This window comes from Propithecus coquereli, unplaced genomic scaffold (genome assembly GCF_000956105.1).
Source record: "Propithecus coquereli isolate 6110/MARCELLA unplaced genomic scaffold, Pcoq_1.0 Scaffold409, whole genome shotgun sequence".
In the NCBI taxonomy this organism is placed as follows: Eukaryota; Metazoa; Chordata; class Mammalia; order Primates; family Indriidae; genus Propithecus; species Propithecus coquereli.
In genome coordinates, this window is record NW_012149830.1 from 869276 (window position 1) to 883271 (window position 13996).

The window sequence follows — 13996 nt, forward strand, 5'->3', positions numbered from 1 at the left end:
CGCTCAGCCGCCCGGCGCCGCCTCCCAAGGTGTTTTCGCTGCGCCCGCCCCCGGGGACGATCCTCGGCCGGCGTCCGTCCAGGTACCTGCCCCAGTCCCCGGGCCGCTCGTCGGGCCACTCGAACGCCCCTCCTCGGCCCCGCGGGCTTCCCGGAGCCCGCACCCGCAGCCTGGCCTCCGCCCGCTCGCCCTTCGCGGCTGGAGGTCATCGGGAAAGGCGGCTGGAAGCGTGCTCCCCCGCCGACCGGCTGGGACGCGAGGACCGCCGCCCAGAGTCCGAATCACAAGTCCGCACCCCTGCCCCAACTCCTCCCCAGCCAGCGCCCCTTCCTCCTCGGGTCTCGACGGCTCTTCCTCGCTCAGAACAGCTCCAGCGAACCTAGCCACCCCGCAACCCGCTTCCCAGGACACTGTTCTTTTGGGGGGAGGTGAGGAACAGCAAGCATTTGAGCAAGCATGGGAAGCCCAGTTGCAAATCCCAGAGAGAAGGAAGGACCGATTTGGGATGCAGGCGGGCCATCTCCGCCTGGGCTCTGATCTCGCTCGGTCCACACAGACCCCGCCTGGGGATTTGTCGAAAATGGAGGAGGCACCGCTTAGAAAGCGGGTCCCGCAGCGGGCCGGTTGGGCTGAGGGTAGAGAAGGTCCAGGCCAGGCGAGATCCCGGGTGGAGGCTGGCACCCCCTACTGGCCTGGGATAACAGGGATTCTAAGGGAGGAAAAGGAGGGGACCAAGTCACTCATTCCACACACACTTATTGAGGGTTTACCGTGTGTGGGACACTGCTATTCCTGCAAATTCAGCCAATAAACAAGACTTGTCTTTCTCCCATCCTCCTGGAGTTTACATTCTAATAGGCACCAAATGAGGAAAGTCTGGATGAGATGGAGCTTGGAAGAAAAACAAGCAGGGTGTTTTTCTGGAGCTGACATGAGGGGTCAGGGACTGCTCTGAGCAGGTGACATCAAAGCACAGAACTGATTGAAGTCCTCCTTGGAGGAAAACGTGGCATGATAGGAAGGTCAAAAAGAAGGCCAGTGTCATTTATTCACTCATACATGCATTCAATGACACCGAGGTTCCAGGCTTGAGCCAAGGATATAGGCTTGGACTTCCAGAGGCTTATGGTGTGATGGAAGAAGAAAGACACACAAGCCATCTCGGAATGTGACAGGAGATATAAAGTGTGGGAAAGAGCTCTGCTAGCTCCATAAGGGGCTAAAGGGTAATCAGGAAATGTTCGCAAAAGAGGTGCCCTTGGAGTGAGGCCTTGAGGGCTAAGTTCATCAGGCTAAGAAGGGAAAAGGGCATTCCAGGAGGAGAGAATGTATAAGCACTTGAAGGTGAGAAGTAACCTTGTTCTGAGGATTAATAAGATTGGTCCCTCTTCAGGTGGAGACAAAAGGTGAAGCATTCCTTCTCTTAGCCTCTACCACCTGCAAGGCTGTGCTGACCCTACACCCTGCCTGAGCCCTGCCAGGCACATACCAGACCTAAATTCTGTGGCACTGAGAGCTGCAGAGGCCCTCCATAAGTAAAGCTGAGGACCAGAGAGGTTGAACAACTTGTTTGATGCCACACAGCAAATCAATGATAAAATGTGGGCTTGAATGTGGACTAATCCATCTTCCACCTCCCCAAGCTGCCTCCCCATGACCCCCTAGCCCACAAACTCCAGCATCTTAAGCAAAGTTGGCTGGAGCTGGGTGTAAGTGTGAGAAGCAGAGTTATTTCAGGCCTCAGGAGGACTGGGTGCTGCCTTGGAGTGCAGCCAGGGGGTGGGGGCGACTGTAGGAGGGTGCTGTGGTATACCGTGGGGGTGCACTGTGCCTGCCTTCTTGTCAGTCAGTAATTACTCAGACTGCTGAGTAACTCAGGCAGGGAGACCCCCCCCACAGACAGATGGAGGTGTCCTGAGCCCAAACTGAATGGCAGCCCCCAATGTCCTGCACTGTAAGGTCTTAGGGAATATTCCCACATCTGTTCTTTTTTTTTTTAAGAGATAGGATCTCACTATGTTGGCCAGGCTGGAGTGCAGTGGCTATTCACAGGCGCAATCATGGTGTACTACAGCCTTGAAGCCCCGGGCTCCGGCAATCCTCCTGCCTTCCAAGTAGCTGGGACTACATGCAGGCACCACTGTGCCTGGCTTTCCTGTCTGTTCTTGATGTCCAGTTCTCCTAGGCATCATCTGGTTTCCTAATGGGGGCCAGGGCTGGCTGCTCATTCAGCACAGAGGCTATAGGGCAATGTTATAAGAAAATGGGATCTTCCTCGTCAATGGGCCCCATTTCTTTCTTTTTTTCAACTCACTCTCCACAGCAATGGGCCCCATTTCTGATGAGGGAAAGGCCCTAAGGGATGGGGCACCTACTAGAAAGAAGTCACAGGTCTGTTAGAGCCAATCCTTCCCCCTTGGAACTTGATACTGCAGCCCAAGGTGTGGCCTTGGTGTCCCAAAGAGGGAGGGGCTGGACTCCCTAAATTCAGATGCTACACACAGGGGGTCCATAGAAGCTGAGAGAGATGGAAAAGTCCAGGCTGGATTCTTATCAAGGTGAGAGAGTGCCAGAGGCTTAAAGGGCAGAGCACTGGCCCTTCTGACCCTCCCCTCAGCTGCTCACTCCCCGCCTGCTTAGCCATCCCTCCTCCCTGGGTAGCCTCCCAGGCAGGCCTGTTCTTGGCTGCTTGTTTTCACTTCACCCTGCACCTTAATTAGGGGTTTCCAAGCAGGGAGGGCCTCTGGGGGAGCCTGAGGCCACAGAGCTGCCTTAAAGGGCCAGCTGGGCTCACAGCACCACTCAGAGAGAGGATGGTGCCTGGGGGCTGGGTGGACAAAAAGCCCTGGGGGACCATTGCTTCCTGGGGCAGACTTTGCTGGAGGCTAGTCCTGCAGATACTTTGTTCTTCCAAAGGTCAAGGCTGTCTCACTAGCTGCTTTGCCTTCTCTTTGGGGTCCCAGGAGCTGTGGACACTAATTAGGAGAAAGGCTATCTAGGCCTGAGGGGCAGGTAAAGGCTGGCCAGGATCCAGAAGGTTTAGGCAACGGAGTTCTCAGGCTCCCCTACCTTCCCAGGAAAGCACCCTCAGGCTCCCGCCTTCCTCTGAGTGGCAGTTTTCTCCCATGTGCACCTTTTACAGGAACTACATGGTCAGTTCTAAAGATGACAAGGGCACCTGGGAAGCTCGGGAAAGTTGCACCAAGACTCTCAACTTGGAACTGGGCTAGTGGGCCCTGAGTTCTGTCCTGCCGGGCAGTGGGGTCCTCCGAGGTAGGGAATGCGGCCCACTGTGTGGCAGACCGGCTGACCGACCCCTGCTTACCAGGAGGTGTGACTGGGAAGGGAGCTGAAGGAAGGCCTGGTGGGTGTCCCTAATCACGGGATTCAGCTTATACAACTCGTGCAGGGAGTCAGCACATAGTGGAGCACTGGTCCAAGAGGGCCAAGCTCAGGCCAGGCCGGAGAGAGGAGTGGGAGATGGGGTCGCTGGTAGAGCGCAGCTATCGTAGTCGGGAACCACTATGGAATACCGAGAGTCCAGACCTTCCGGGAGGAGATGGGGCCCATTATAGCCCCGCCCCTATCTCCTCCTCCATGGTCCCCGCCCAGCAAGAATCCCCGCCCCTCGATGACCGATCGGCGATCGATCGCAATGTCTGCGCTCTCCGCGTTCTCCCAGCGTTGTCTTTTTGGTCCCACGTGGGCGGGCGAGTGATGGCGGCGATGGTTGTGTCCGAGGCAGCGGAGCAGGGCGGCCGACACGGCCCTGGCAGAGGTGGGTGCTGCAATGCTGCGGCCTCCGGACCTCACATTTTGGGGTGGGGCCAAGTCAGGGACGAGACCAGCCCCCTTTAGCGGTGGCGGCGCTTTTCTCAGCTACATCCGGAAGTCCGCGCTGTTACTCTCTTTGGGCCGCTGTCACCGCAACCCCGGCGGACCGATCTCTTCTTTTGCAGCCTTAGGGCGCAATGGAGAGCAGCCCCTACTAGGATCTTGTAATCCTCAAATCGGAAACTACAGTCCTGCCTTGGCCGGCAGACAGACGCGTGAAGATTAACGGATAAGACGTACCCCACCGGGAGGGACGGACGGGACCAAGCCAGTTGCGGTCCACACTTCCTAAGTGGACCGTCAGGAAATGCTTTCAGGGAAGAGACACATGTTTTCATTCACTAGGCATTAACTAAGCGCCCACTGAATGCCAGGCCTGCGCTTGGTACAGGGATTAGAATACAGTCTCTGCCCGCAGACATCTCAGTGTACCGGGGAATACTGATGTAAACAGAAGATCACAGCCACGTGATAAAGGAGGAGGCACCTACTGGCCCAAGGGACACATTGAGCTGCTAAGGCTAGCGACTCTCACACCAACGACCACTAGGGACTTGGCCCTGTCCGAGGAGGCTCTGTGAGGGGCCCAGAGAGGCTGGGCTGGTTACCTACGGCCTTTGAAACAACTGACCAAAAGCCATAGCAGTGGTAACATTCAAACCTGGTCTCAGGGCCCCAGCCTGCCAGGCTAGTTCACTACATCCCCACCCCTACACGGTGGATGAAGGCTCAGCTCTGGGACGATCCCTCCTATTATAGTGAGGGGTCCTAGCAGAAATTCTGGCACATATATACAGGCTCAATAAATATTTTTTTAATAAATTAATTTCTTGCCTTTTTGCATCCCCAAACTGTCTGGCTCTAAAGACATAACTGAGATTTAACTAAACTGAATTGTGAGGAGTAGGATGAGTTCAGAGTAAGGGCTGCAGCCTTGCTAAAGGGCTACAATGTTTTCTCCTTTATTTCGGGTGTTGTAATTATTTGTATACCTGTTTTTGTCCCCACTAGACTGCTAGCCGCTAAAGGGCAGGGTCACTTTTCTGTCCTATCTGTATGTCCACAGTCCTGACTAGAGTATGTTCTTTCCATCTTTCCTGGGGTAGGATTAAGGAAGAATGATGGGACTAAAGAACTCTTAAGTCTGTTAAATGAATGGTGTTTATTTCCCTTTTAAATGAGGAGAGGGAAAAATTAGCCTAGCATGGTGGTGTGCACCTGTAGTCCCAGCTACTTGTGAGGCAGTGGGAGGATCACCTGAGCCCAGGCCTTGGAGGTGGTTGCAGTGAGCTATAGTTGTGCCACTGAACTCCAGCTTGGGCAGTAGAGCAGGACCCTGTCTCTAAAAAAAAAAAAAAAAGAGAGAGAAAAAAGTGCAGGAATTAATACTCAGTGGGACTCAGAGGGCAGTCTTTTAAATTAGTACTTATGTGTAACAGTTTGCTTACAGATCTCCTATCTAGAACCTCAAAACTTCAAGGTGTTCTCAAAGGGTGGGGAAAGAGAACATTTTCAAGACTGGCTGGGCTGGCTAGGCTCTTGGCTTTTCCACGACGCTGATCTCTACCAAGAAGCAGTTGTGTGGATGCAGATTCACTCCCCTTTGCTCCTCAGTCCGCTCTGGCATCTCTACTCTCCTGAGGCAAGGGGTGACCCATGTCCCATTCATGGGCTCAAGTCTTTGATTCTCAATAATTTCACAACATGGAATTTAATTATGCAGATTTCCTCCTGGCTTAACTGGATGTACCATCCTTCAGGATGAATTCAGTGGGGAAGAAAGTTGGGCCAACCCCCTTGGTGTCTGGGATCTGAGCCTTAAACTTGGTAGAGTTAACAGCTTAGCTGGATCTAGCTGCTATCTAGGGCAGACACTGACTCAGGCCTTGTATTCCTCCTAGGTCGGCCCCCTAGGGGCCGCTTGGCCAATCAGATCCCCCCTGAGATCCTGAACAACCCCCAGCTACAGACAGCTATCCAGGTCCTGCCTTCCAACTACAACTTTGAGATCCCCAAGACCATCTGGAGGATCCAGCAAGCCCAGGCCAAGAAGGGTGAGCCCCTAAGCATTGAGCTGGGATGGGAGTGGGGAGATTGCTTGGCCCAGACAGTGGGCAATGTCCCCACTGCAATTTCTTCCTAGCCCTCCACCTCTCATGTCTCTGCTCTGTCTTGCAGTGGCCTTGCAAATGCCTGAAGGCCTCCTCCTTTTCGCCTGCACCATTGTGGATATCTTGGAAAGGTGAGGCTTGGGGCACTGGAGAGGAAGCTGAGCCAGACCCTCCCCGTGTTCATTCCAGCCCTGCCTCTTGGCATCATTTGGTCCTTCTGGACCTCTGCCTTCCCCCTTCCCCTACCACAACCATTTACACATTAAGGGAAAACCCAAAACAAAACTCCCCACTTGCTGAGATCCCAGCTTGTCCCTGTAAATCTCCCCTCCCCTAAAAAATTTAGGAGAGAGGAAGAAGTTAATCCCAGTATCTTCAAAGCTGGGCCCAGACCAGGGGGTAGGACCTGGGAGGAAGCTAAGAATTCTCAGAGCTGACCCTGAAAAGGGCTGAGTGGTCAGCGAGAGAGGTCTGGCTGGGGGGCACCTTCACCTTTTTTCTCTGGCGCATTTAGGGGAATAGGGCCAGGATGGGTTTGGCAGGGGGAGAGAGGTGCCTAGGAGAAGGTATTCAGTTCCTCTACCCTCCTTATTCCAAGTTGCTTCAATACAGTGAGCCATCCTTGGGAGGGGGGTGAGTACTCAGCCATCTGGAACCAGCACAGGAACAGGGAGGAGGGGAAGGAGAAAGGGGAGGTCACCTCGTGCTGGGAACCTCCCACCTCCCTGCTGCCGCCCTCCCCCCATCCTGCTCCCCCATGCTGTGCCACAGACTCACTTCCCTGCTCCCACCCTTCTGCCCCTTGGGGATGCTCTCTGGGGCTCAGGCCAATTTGCATACATTTTAATCTATAAAAAATTAAGTGCTCTGGCTGACTCAGACGCCTGGGCTGCATTCTAAGGAGCTGAATAATCTGCTTCTGTGCACAGCCTGATTTGGGGAAGGGGGTGGAGGAGGGGGCTGACTGGCAGCAGCTCAGTGTCCCCCACCATACCCACAGGGGGAGGATGGAGGGACCCCAGTCACTGAGCCAGGCTCTACGCCCCAGGTGTGGGTCTTTTTTAGTTAAGAGCTGGTCCTCCTGCTCTGTTCCTGTGGTGAGTTCAGGGGTGCTGGGTCTTCCCCACCCACCCCCATCCCCCAGTGATTCAGGCCTGGCAGCAGATCCCATGGCAGTGTGCTGGCCAGAGCCCACTCGTCCTGACGCATGAGGCATGTGGGTGGTGCCATGTGCTGTGGGGGAGCTGTACATGGGTCCCCCATCCTGGGCACCCGGGGCCCTGCCTATGGGTGGGGAGGTAGTGGGGGTCCAGGCAAGAGGGAGGCTGTGTGTATCCACACGTCCATGCCCACGAACACTGCCATGCTGGGGCGTGGGAGTGGGTACCTTTGCATGTGTGTGCATGCTCACTGCTCTGGGGCGGTCTATGTTTGACCCCATGTATGCCAGGCTGAGGTTTGGGGGTCCTTCTTGCGGTCTGAGCCTGCGCAGAGGAATCGGTGCTACAGAGACCATCCTCGTGCAGCAGCAGTTCCAGGAGCTGCTGCCAGGGCTGAGGGAGGTAGCAGCTGTGCCCCTCCTACTCTTTGTTGGCAGAAGTGGCAGCTGCCAACCCAAGGAATTGAGAGAGATAGGGAGAGAGGAGCCGGGCCCTGAGACATCTCCAAAGGGTTCGTTCTCTCCCATCTCACCCCTGTGTCACTGTCCCATTATTCCCCACCCTGATCCCTGTCCCCACAGGTTCACAGAGGCCGAAGTGATGGTGATGGGTGATGTGACCTACGGGGCTTGCTGTGTGGATGACTTTACTGCAAGGGCCCTCGGAGCTGACTTCCTGGTGCACTACGGCCACAGCTGCCTGGGTATGGTGGGCCAGGACACCTGGGCCCGGCAGGGCTGGCAGGAGTCCGGCTGCATGCTAATCTTCTCCATTGCGGTGCCTTCTTGTCCTGCTTGCAGGACAAGGTCCCTCCTGGTTTCTGGGATGGCCTTGGCCTTCCTGCTCTGCAGGTGGATCTTGCCTTTGGATTCGGTTGCCTTGGAAACTGTGCTGCTGTCCCAGATGCGGGTATTTGAAAGGCTGTTGGTGATAGAGCAGGTGGGGCCCCTGGCCAAGTGACAGAGAAAGCTGACCAAGAAGGAGCTTCTAGGGGACCTGTGAACCCCTCCTTCCATACCTCCTCATTCTACCCTCAGGCTGAACCTACTGGTCCTGGCTGCTTAGAGACCTCAGCCTGGGCCAGGACCTCTGCTCCTCCCGCCTTCTAAAACAAAGTCTCCTGAACCTTGCCCTTCCCTCAGTTCCCATGGACACCTCGGCCCAAGACTTCCGGGTGCTGTACGTCTTTGTGGACATCCGGATAGACACTACCCACCTACTGGACTCGATCCGCCTCACCTTTCCCCCAGCCAGTGTCCTTGCTCTGGTCAGCACCATTCAGTTTGTGTCAACCTTGCAGGTGAGTGGAGTGAGGCTCCTCAGCATCTCCGGAGGCAGACAGCACCCACTGTCCAGGCCACCCCTGGGTCCTCATGCTGGTGCTCCAGGCCACTCCACTGGCCCTGTCCCTCCTTCCCCAGCCACTTGCTTCCCTTCCCTCATTATCCCTACAGGCAGCTGCCCAGGAGCTGAAAGCTGAGTATCAAGTGAGTGTCCCACAGTGCAAGCCCCTGTCCCCTGGGGAGATTCTAGGCTGCACGTCCCCCCGGCTGCCCAAAGAGGTGGAGGCTGTTGTGTAAGTTAAAAGTGGGGGCCAAGTCTTAGAGACGTAAGAAATGTACCCTGGGAGGGAGCCTGAGGTTTATCGTACAGGACAGAAATGGAGTCTAATGTTCCCTGCCTATTTGTCCAAGGTCATACTGCAAGGTGGGGACCAAATAGGGACTAGACTTCAGGCTTACTGTCTGTCTCTCCAGTGCTCAGTCCACCCTCCAGGAGGCTATGCTGGGGGTGGGGGCAGGAATTAGAGGGCCTGATGGGGGGATGAGGGTGGGCTGGAAATGGTGGGAACATAATTGGAGAAGATGGATGGGCACGCCCAGGCTGCAGCCCCATTAATTTAGCATCCGGACAGCTAACAAGCAGAAGCAGCATGTCTCCTGCCGCCTAATTATTTTAGGTAATGGAAATGCTTAATGTTGTGTGAATGCAGCCAGCCTCAGAGCCCACAGCTCCCCCGGCTGGGACCGGGGAGGGGGGCAGCCCTGCTCCTAGCTAATGGGAGGGAGGGAGGGGAGGGCACTCCCTGACTCAGTCCTACTGACTCAGTCCTAGCTCTGGGGCTTTGGATGCTGGTCCCACAGGCCTTGCCGCACCCACACAGGACACCCCTGCCCCTAGACAGGCCACATCAGGGCCTTCCCCAGCCCAGACCTGGCATTCCCGCTCCCCCAGGGGGATGCCCCCTGTGCCAGTGCCTGCATAACTCTGAGCTCATAGATGCCTACTCTTGGGTGCTTCAAGGTATGTGTTGGAGCAAGGGATACCCTGAGTGTGGGCCATTCATCAAAATGAGGTGTGGTCTCCAAGAGGGAGAGAAGGAGCTGCCGTAGGCAGATTTTATTCCGTGCTCTGGGGTCTCCATGGCCTGAGAAAGTGCTGTTACACATAGCATCTCCTAGGGCACACTTGGTAAGCGTGGTGGTTAAGCCTCAGCTACATTGCTTAACAGTTGGATAATTTGGGGCAAGTTTCCTAACATCCCTGAGCCTCGGTTGTATCTTTTGTAAAATGGGGATACTACAGACATCTTGGAGGACTATTAGAAATGACTGAGCGAACTCATTCACATCAGATACTTAGGCCAGGCCCGATACATAAAAGGTGTAAGTCCAATGAACAGTAGCTGTTGTAACTCAGTAACAACAAGAGCGAGTTTGTGCAAAGAGTAGCCAGTGTACACCCTGCAGCCTCATTTACAGCATAGATGACACCCTGAACACTATTTCCCATGTCTGTATTGAGCTTGGTAAGGGACAATCTGTTCCCCAGCTTCCAAGTTAGGATCTCTGGAGCCCCTGGTGGCCTTACCATGGCCTTGACTGCTCCTTTACTCTTCCTGCAGAAGGTGGGGGTGGGGTGGTTCTTAGAGTTTATATTACATAACTAGAGGGACCTTCCAGTCATCCAATTCAAACTCCTTATTTTACCCATGAGAAAACCAAGACCCCAAGAGGTGGAATGATGGCTTGTCCCAGTTTATACACAGCAGCACAGTCAGGACTGAAAACTCAGTCCTCCCCACTTTCAAAAGCCAGCGAGTGCCTCTTCTGGTGCTTCACACCACACTTACAAGCCTCCTTTCCACACCCTGCAGGTATCTTGGAGATGGCCGCTTCCATCTGGAGTCTGTCATGATTGCCAACCCCCATGTCCCCACTTACCGGTATGGACTAGGCTGGGCTGACCGGCTGGCAAGGGGTGGGATTCCCTGCCACTGAGGCCCTCAGTCAGCTGAAACTTCCTCATTCCCCAGCCACTAAACAGTCCCCAGCCCTAAGGGTCTGAGGCACTTGGGGCCAGGATCTGGGCATTAGGCCCAGGGCTGCTGTTGTCTACCTATCCCTTGGGATTCACACTGAGGTCCTAAAACCCTCCAACTCTTGTCTGGTCCAGCTGTGGGACTGATCTTTTCAATAGCAATCCCTGCTCTTGCCTCTGTTCCTAATTACCTGCATGGGGCCTGAAGTGTCAGGATCCCAAGGGGCTGAGTCAGGAACTGTGTATTTAGCAGGAGTCCTGAGAGTGGCTGTCACAGTGACCCTGGCAGCTTCTTTTCCAGGTACGACCCATACAGCAAAGTCCTGTCCAGAGAACACTATGACCACCAGCGCATGCAGGCTGCTCGCCAAGAAGCGATATCCACTGCCCGCTCGGCTAAATCCTGGGGCCTTATTCTGGGCACTTTGGGCCGCCAGGGCAGTCCCAAGATCCTGGAGGTCAGAGGGCTTGGGATGGCCTCTGGAGGAGGGGATTGACTAGAAACCAGCTGGAAAAATCAGTGGGCCAAGGGATTTAACTTTGGCTATTTGATCATGGGGACCCCAGCCCTGCCTTCTTCTCCCAACAGCACCTGGAATCTCGACTCCAAGCCTTGGGACTTCCCTTTGTGAGGCTGCTGCTCTCTGAGATCTTCCCCAGCAAGCTTAGCCTACTTCCTGAGGTGGATGTGTAAGTTTCCCCACTGTAGCTACCTAGCTTTGACTCTGGCTACAGCAGCTTAGAAGCTGGGTCCTGCCCCACACATACTGAAGGCTGGAGTTGATGGGAATAGCTTCCATAGTCATGAAATTTTAATGTTTACAGAGCATTTACTCAGCAGGGGTTATCCTTGGCTATGGGTCATACCTGCTTTGTCTGGCTTTGGGGCTCAAAGCCAATGGCAATGTCACAGTTGTTCTGTGCGACACTGAGTTCAAGGGGTGTTGACACCAGCACTGTACTAGGCACTAAATTTGGTTCTGGGGATACTCTCACAAATGAGCTGCCCTAGCAAGTTCATAGTCAGTGGAAGGAACAAGAGAAAACAAGAAACAATATAGTATTCTAAACAGCAGTAGGTGACAGTCTTTACTTTAGGATTAATAAATTCTATTAATTAATGGGTATGTTGGAGACACTGTCATGTTCTTCAGCATGCTGTCTAGGAGAGGGGGAGACCTAGGGTCTCACCTAGCTTTCCTTCCCAGGTGGGTGCAGGTGGCATGTCCACGTCTCTCCATTGACTGGGGCACAGCCTTCCCCAAACCACTGCTGACACCTTATGAGGTAACACCAAGTTTTGGAAATCCCTGGGAGAGTGGGTTTTGCACCTTGTTCTCAAGAGAGGCATCCGAAGTGGAGTGGGGTGGATGGGCAGCATGTAAGTTATCTTAATAGGTTCTGGTCAGACTGTCTTGTATCCCCCAGCTGAGCCACTTCCTAGCTGTGTGGCCTTGGGTAAGTCCCTTAATCTCTCTGGGCCACACATTTCCCTTGTGTGGTAAGGGGATAATATATTCTTCATAGGCCATTTGTGACTATTGAATTCAATAATCCAGGCACAGAAAAATGTTGGTAAATGTTATTGTCCTGTTTTCCTCCCCTAGGCGGCCGTGGCCCTGAGGGACATTTCCTGGCAGCAGCCCTACCCGATGGACTTCTATGCAGGCAGCTCCTTGGGGCCGTGGACAGTGAACCATGGGCGGGACCGGCCCCCCAAGGCCCGGGGCCAGGTAGTGCAGGGGAAGGTAGGCGGGGCGGGGACTTCCAGGAGGGCGGAGGGACAGCCCTGGGCGCCGCCCTGGCACGGGCCGCCTCCCTGGCGACATGAGCCGAGGCCGCCGCCCTGCGACTGCGATGGGAAATGCGCGGGAGCGGATCGGAGGATGTTGCAGAAGCGAGACCCTGACCAAAGTCTGCGACCTCAGGTGCAGGAGGGGTCCACACTCCCCTCTCCAGCCGTGGCTAGCGAGGACTGCAGCTGCAGAGACGAGAAGGTGGCGCCGCTCGCTCCCTGAGACGCTCCGGAGTTCCAGGTACCCACCCAGCTTGGGCTGCGTCCCACCCCTCCCCGTTGTCATGGGGACGCCCTCTCGCTCTGAGGCCCGCCTTCCTGGTGGTGCCGGCTCTTGGTTCCTCCCCTCACGTAATTCTACTTCCGCTCGGGGAAAGATCGCTTCCGGTGCCTCTGTGGCGCTGCGCCGCACTATGGCCGCGAAGCGGCCCCTGCGGGTTTTGTGCCTGGCGGGCTTTCGGCAGAGCGAGCTGGGCTTCCGCGAGAAGACTGGAGCGCTGAGAAAGGCGCTGCGGGGCCGCGCCGAGCTCGTGTGCCTCAGTGGCCCGCACCCCGTTCCCCACGCGGCGGGCCCCGAGGGTGCCGGCCCAGACTCCGGTGAGATGAGTCTTGCTCCGGAAATGCCCTATCTTCTCCTTCTGCCATGTTCCCTCAACACCCCTCAGCACAGGCCCGCCTTGTACCCTCTTCTCATTCCTTCCACCCAGCCCACACCCCTCATTTCCCGTCCCAGCCTCCCTCGCTCAAACTGCCCCTTGCCCTTTCAGGTTTCCACCTTCATCCGTCTTCCTGTCTGCAATTCATGCCGGTCCATTTATTCCCCACCGCATTTTCCCCAGCCTTTCTCCTCTCAGTTCCCTCTCTTCCCTCTCTGTCATCCCCAAACCCTCCCTCCTCTTGTCATTTCTTTCCCTCTGAAATTCCCCTTGCCCTGATCCCGTTCTCTTGTCTCGCTGTAGGGCCCTGCCCTTCAGAGGAGCAGCCTCGAGGCTGGTGGTTTTCAGAGCAGGACGCAGACGTTTTCTCCGCACTGGAAGAGCCCACAATGTGCAGGGGTCTGGAGGAGGCCCTGGGAACGGTGGCACAGGCACTGAACAAGCTGGGGCCTTTTGACGGGCTCCTTGGTTTCAGCCAGGGTGCTGCACTCGCAGCCCTTGTGTGTGCTCTGGGCCAGGCGGGAGATCCCCGCTTCCCCTTGCTGAGATTTATCATCCTGGTATCTGGTTTCTGTCCTCGGGGCCTTGGCCTCAAAGAACCCATCCTGCAGGGCCCCTTGTCACTACCTTCACTCCATGTTTTTGGAGACACTGACCAAGTCATCCCCTCTCAAGAGAGTGTGCAACTGGCGAGCCGATTCCTTGGAGCCATCACCCTCACCCACTCTGGTGGCCACTTCATTCCAGCGGCTGCACCCCAGCGCCAGGCCTACCTCAAGTTCTTGGACCAGTTTGCAGAGTGAAAGATCAACAAATGCCTCTACCCGTCCATCTCCCCTCGGGGCAGCCTCTGTAATCTATGCCTTCTCCTGTGACCTCCACTGCTTTTCGTGCCACCAACTAAGAGACAACTGTTAATTCTCAGGACTCAAATTATATGAGCACTGTCCTGTATTTGAGAAGAGGGGAGCAGAAGGCCTTGATGGACTTTGCCCGTGACTTTTTATACTCAAACATGAAAAAGCCTAGAGAGCCCTGGATGAGAGAAAGGTTACATGGGAAAAGTAGGGACTGGCACCACTGTGACTGCTACACAATAAAGGTGGTGATTTGGATTTT

At 55.2% G+C, this 13996-nt stretch overlaps 2 protein-coding genes across 3 annotated transcripts; both read left to right on the forward strand.

The window, feature by feature from the left end:
* The first annotated feature begins 3686 nt into the window (after positions 1–3686).
* Positions 3687–13996, forward strand: DPH1 (diphthamide biosynthesis 1). 2 transcript variants are annotated; one of them, XM_012653035.1, is made up of 13 exons: positions 3687–3778; positions 5736–5888; positions 6013–6076; positions 7687–7808; positions 8248–8405; positions 8560–8681; positions 10263–10331; positions 10728–10884; positions 11016–11116; positions 11635–11713; positions 12034–12174; positions 12355–12462; positions 13181–13996. In XM_012653035.1, exons 1-12 carry the CDS (start codon positions 3718–3720, stop codon positions 12442–12444), a joined length of 1317 nt encoding a protein of 438 aa, XP_012508489.1. In that variant the 5' UTR covers positions 3687–3717; the 3' UTR covers positions 12445–12462; positions 13181–13996. The 2 variants fall into 2 exon arrangements, with proteins under 2 accessions (XP_012508489.1, XP_012508492.1); XM_012653038.1 differs by having other exon boundaries at positions 12034–12159; positions 13181–13243.
* On the forward strand, positions 12471–13763 carry OVCA2 (ovarian tumor suppressor candidate 2). Its single transcript, XM_012653039.1, has 2 exons — positions 12471–12818; positions 13181–13763. Exons 1-2 carry the CDS (start codon positions 12506–12508, stop codon positions 13678–13680), a joined length of 813 nt encoding a protein of 270 aa, XP_012508493.1. The 5' UTR covers positions 12471–12505; the 3' UTR covers positions 13681–13763.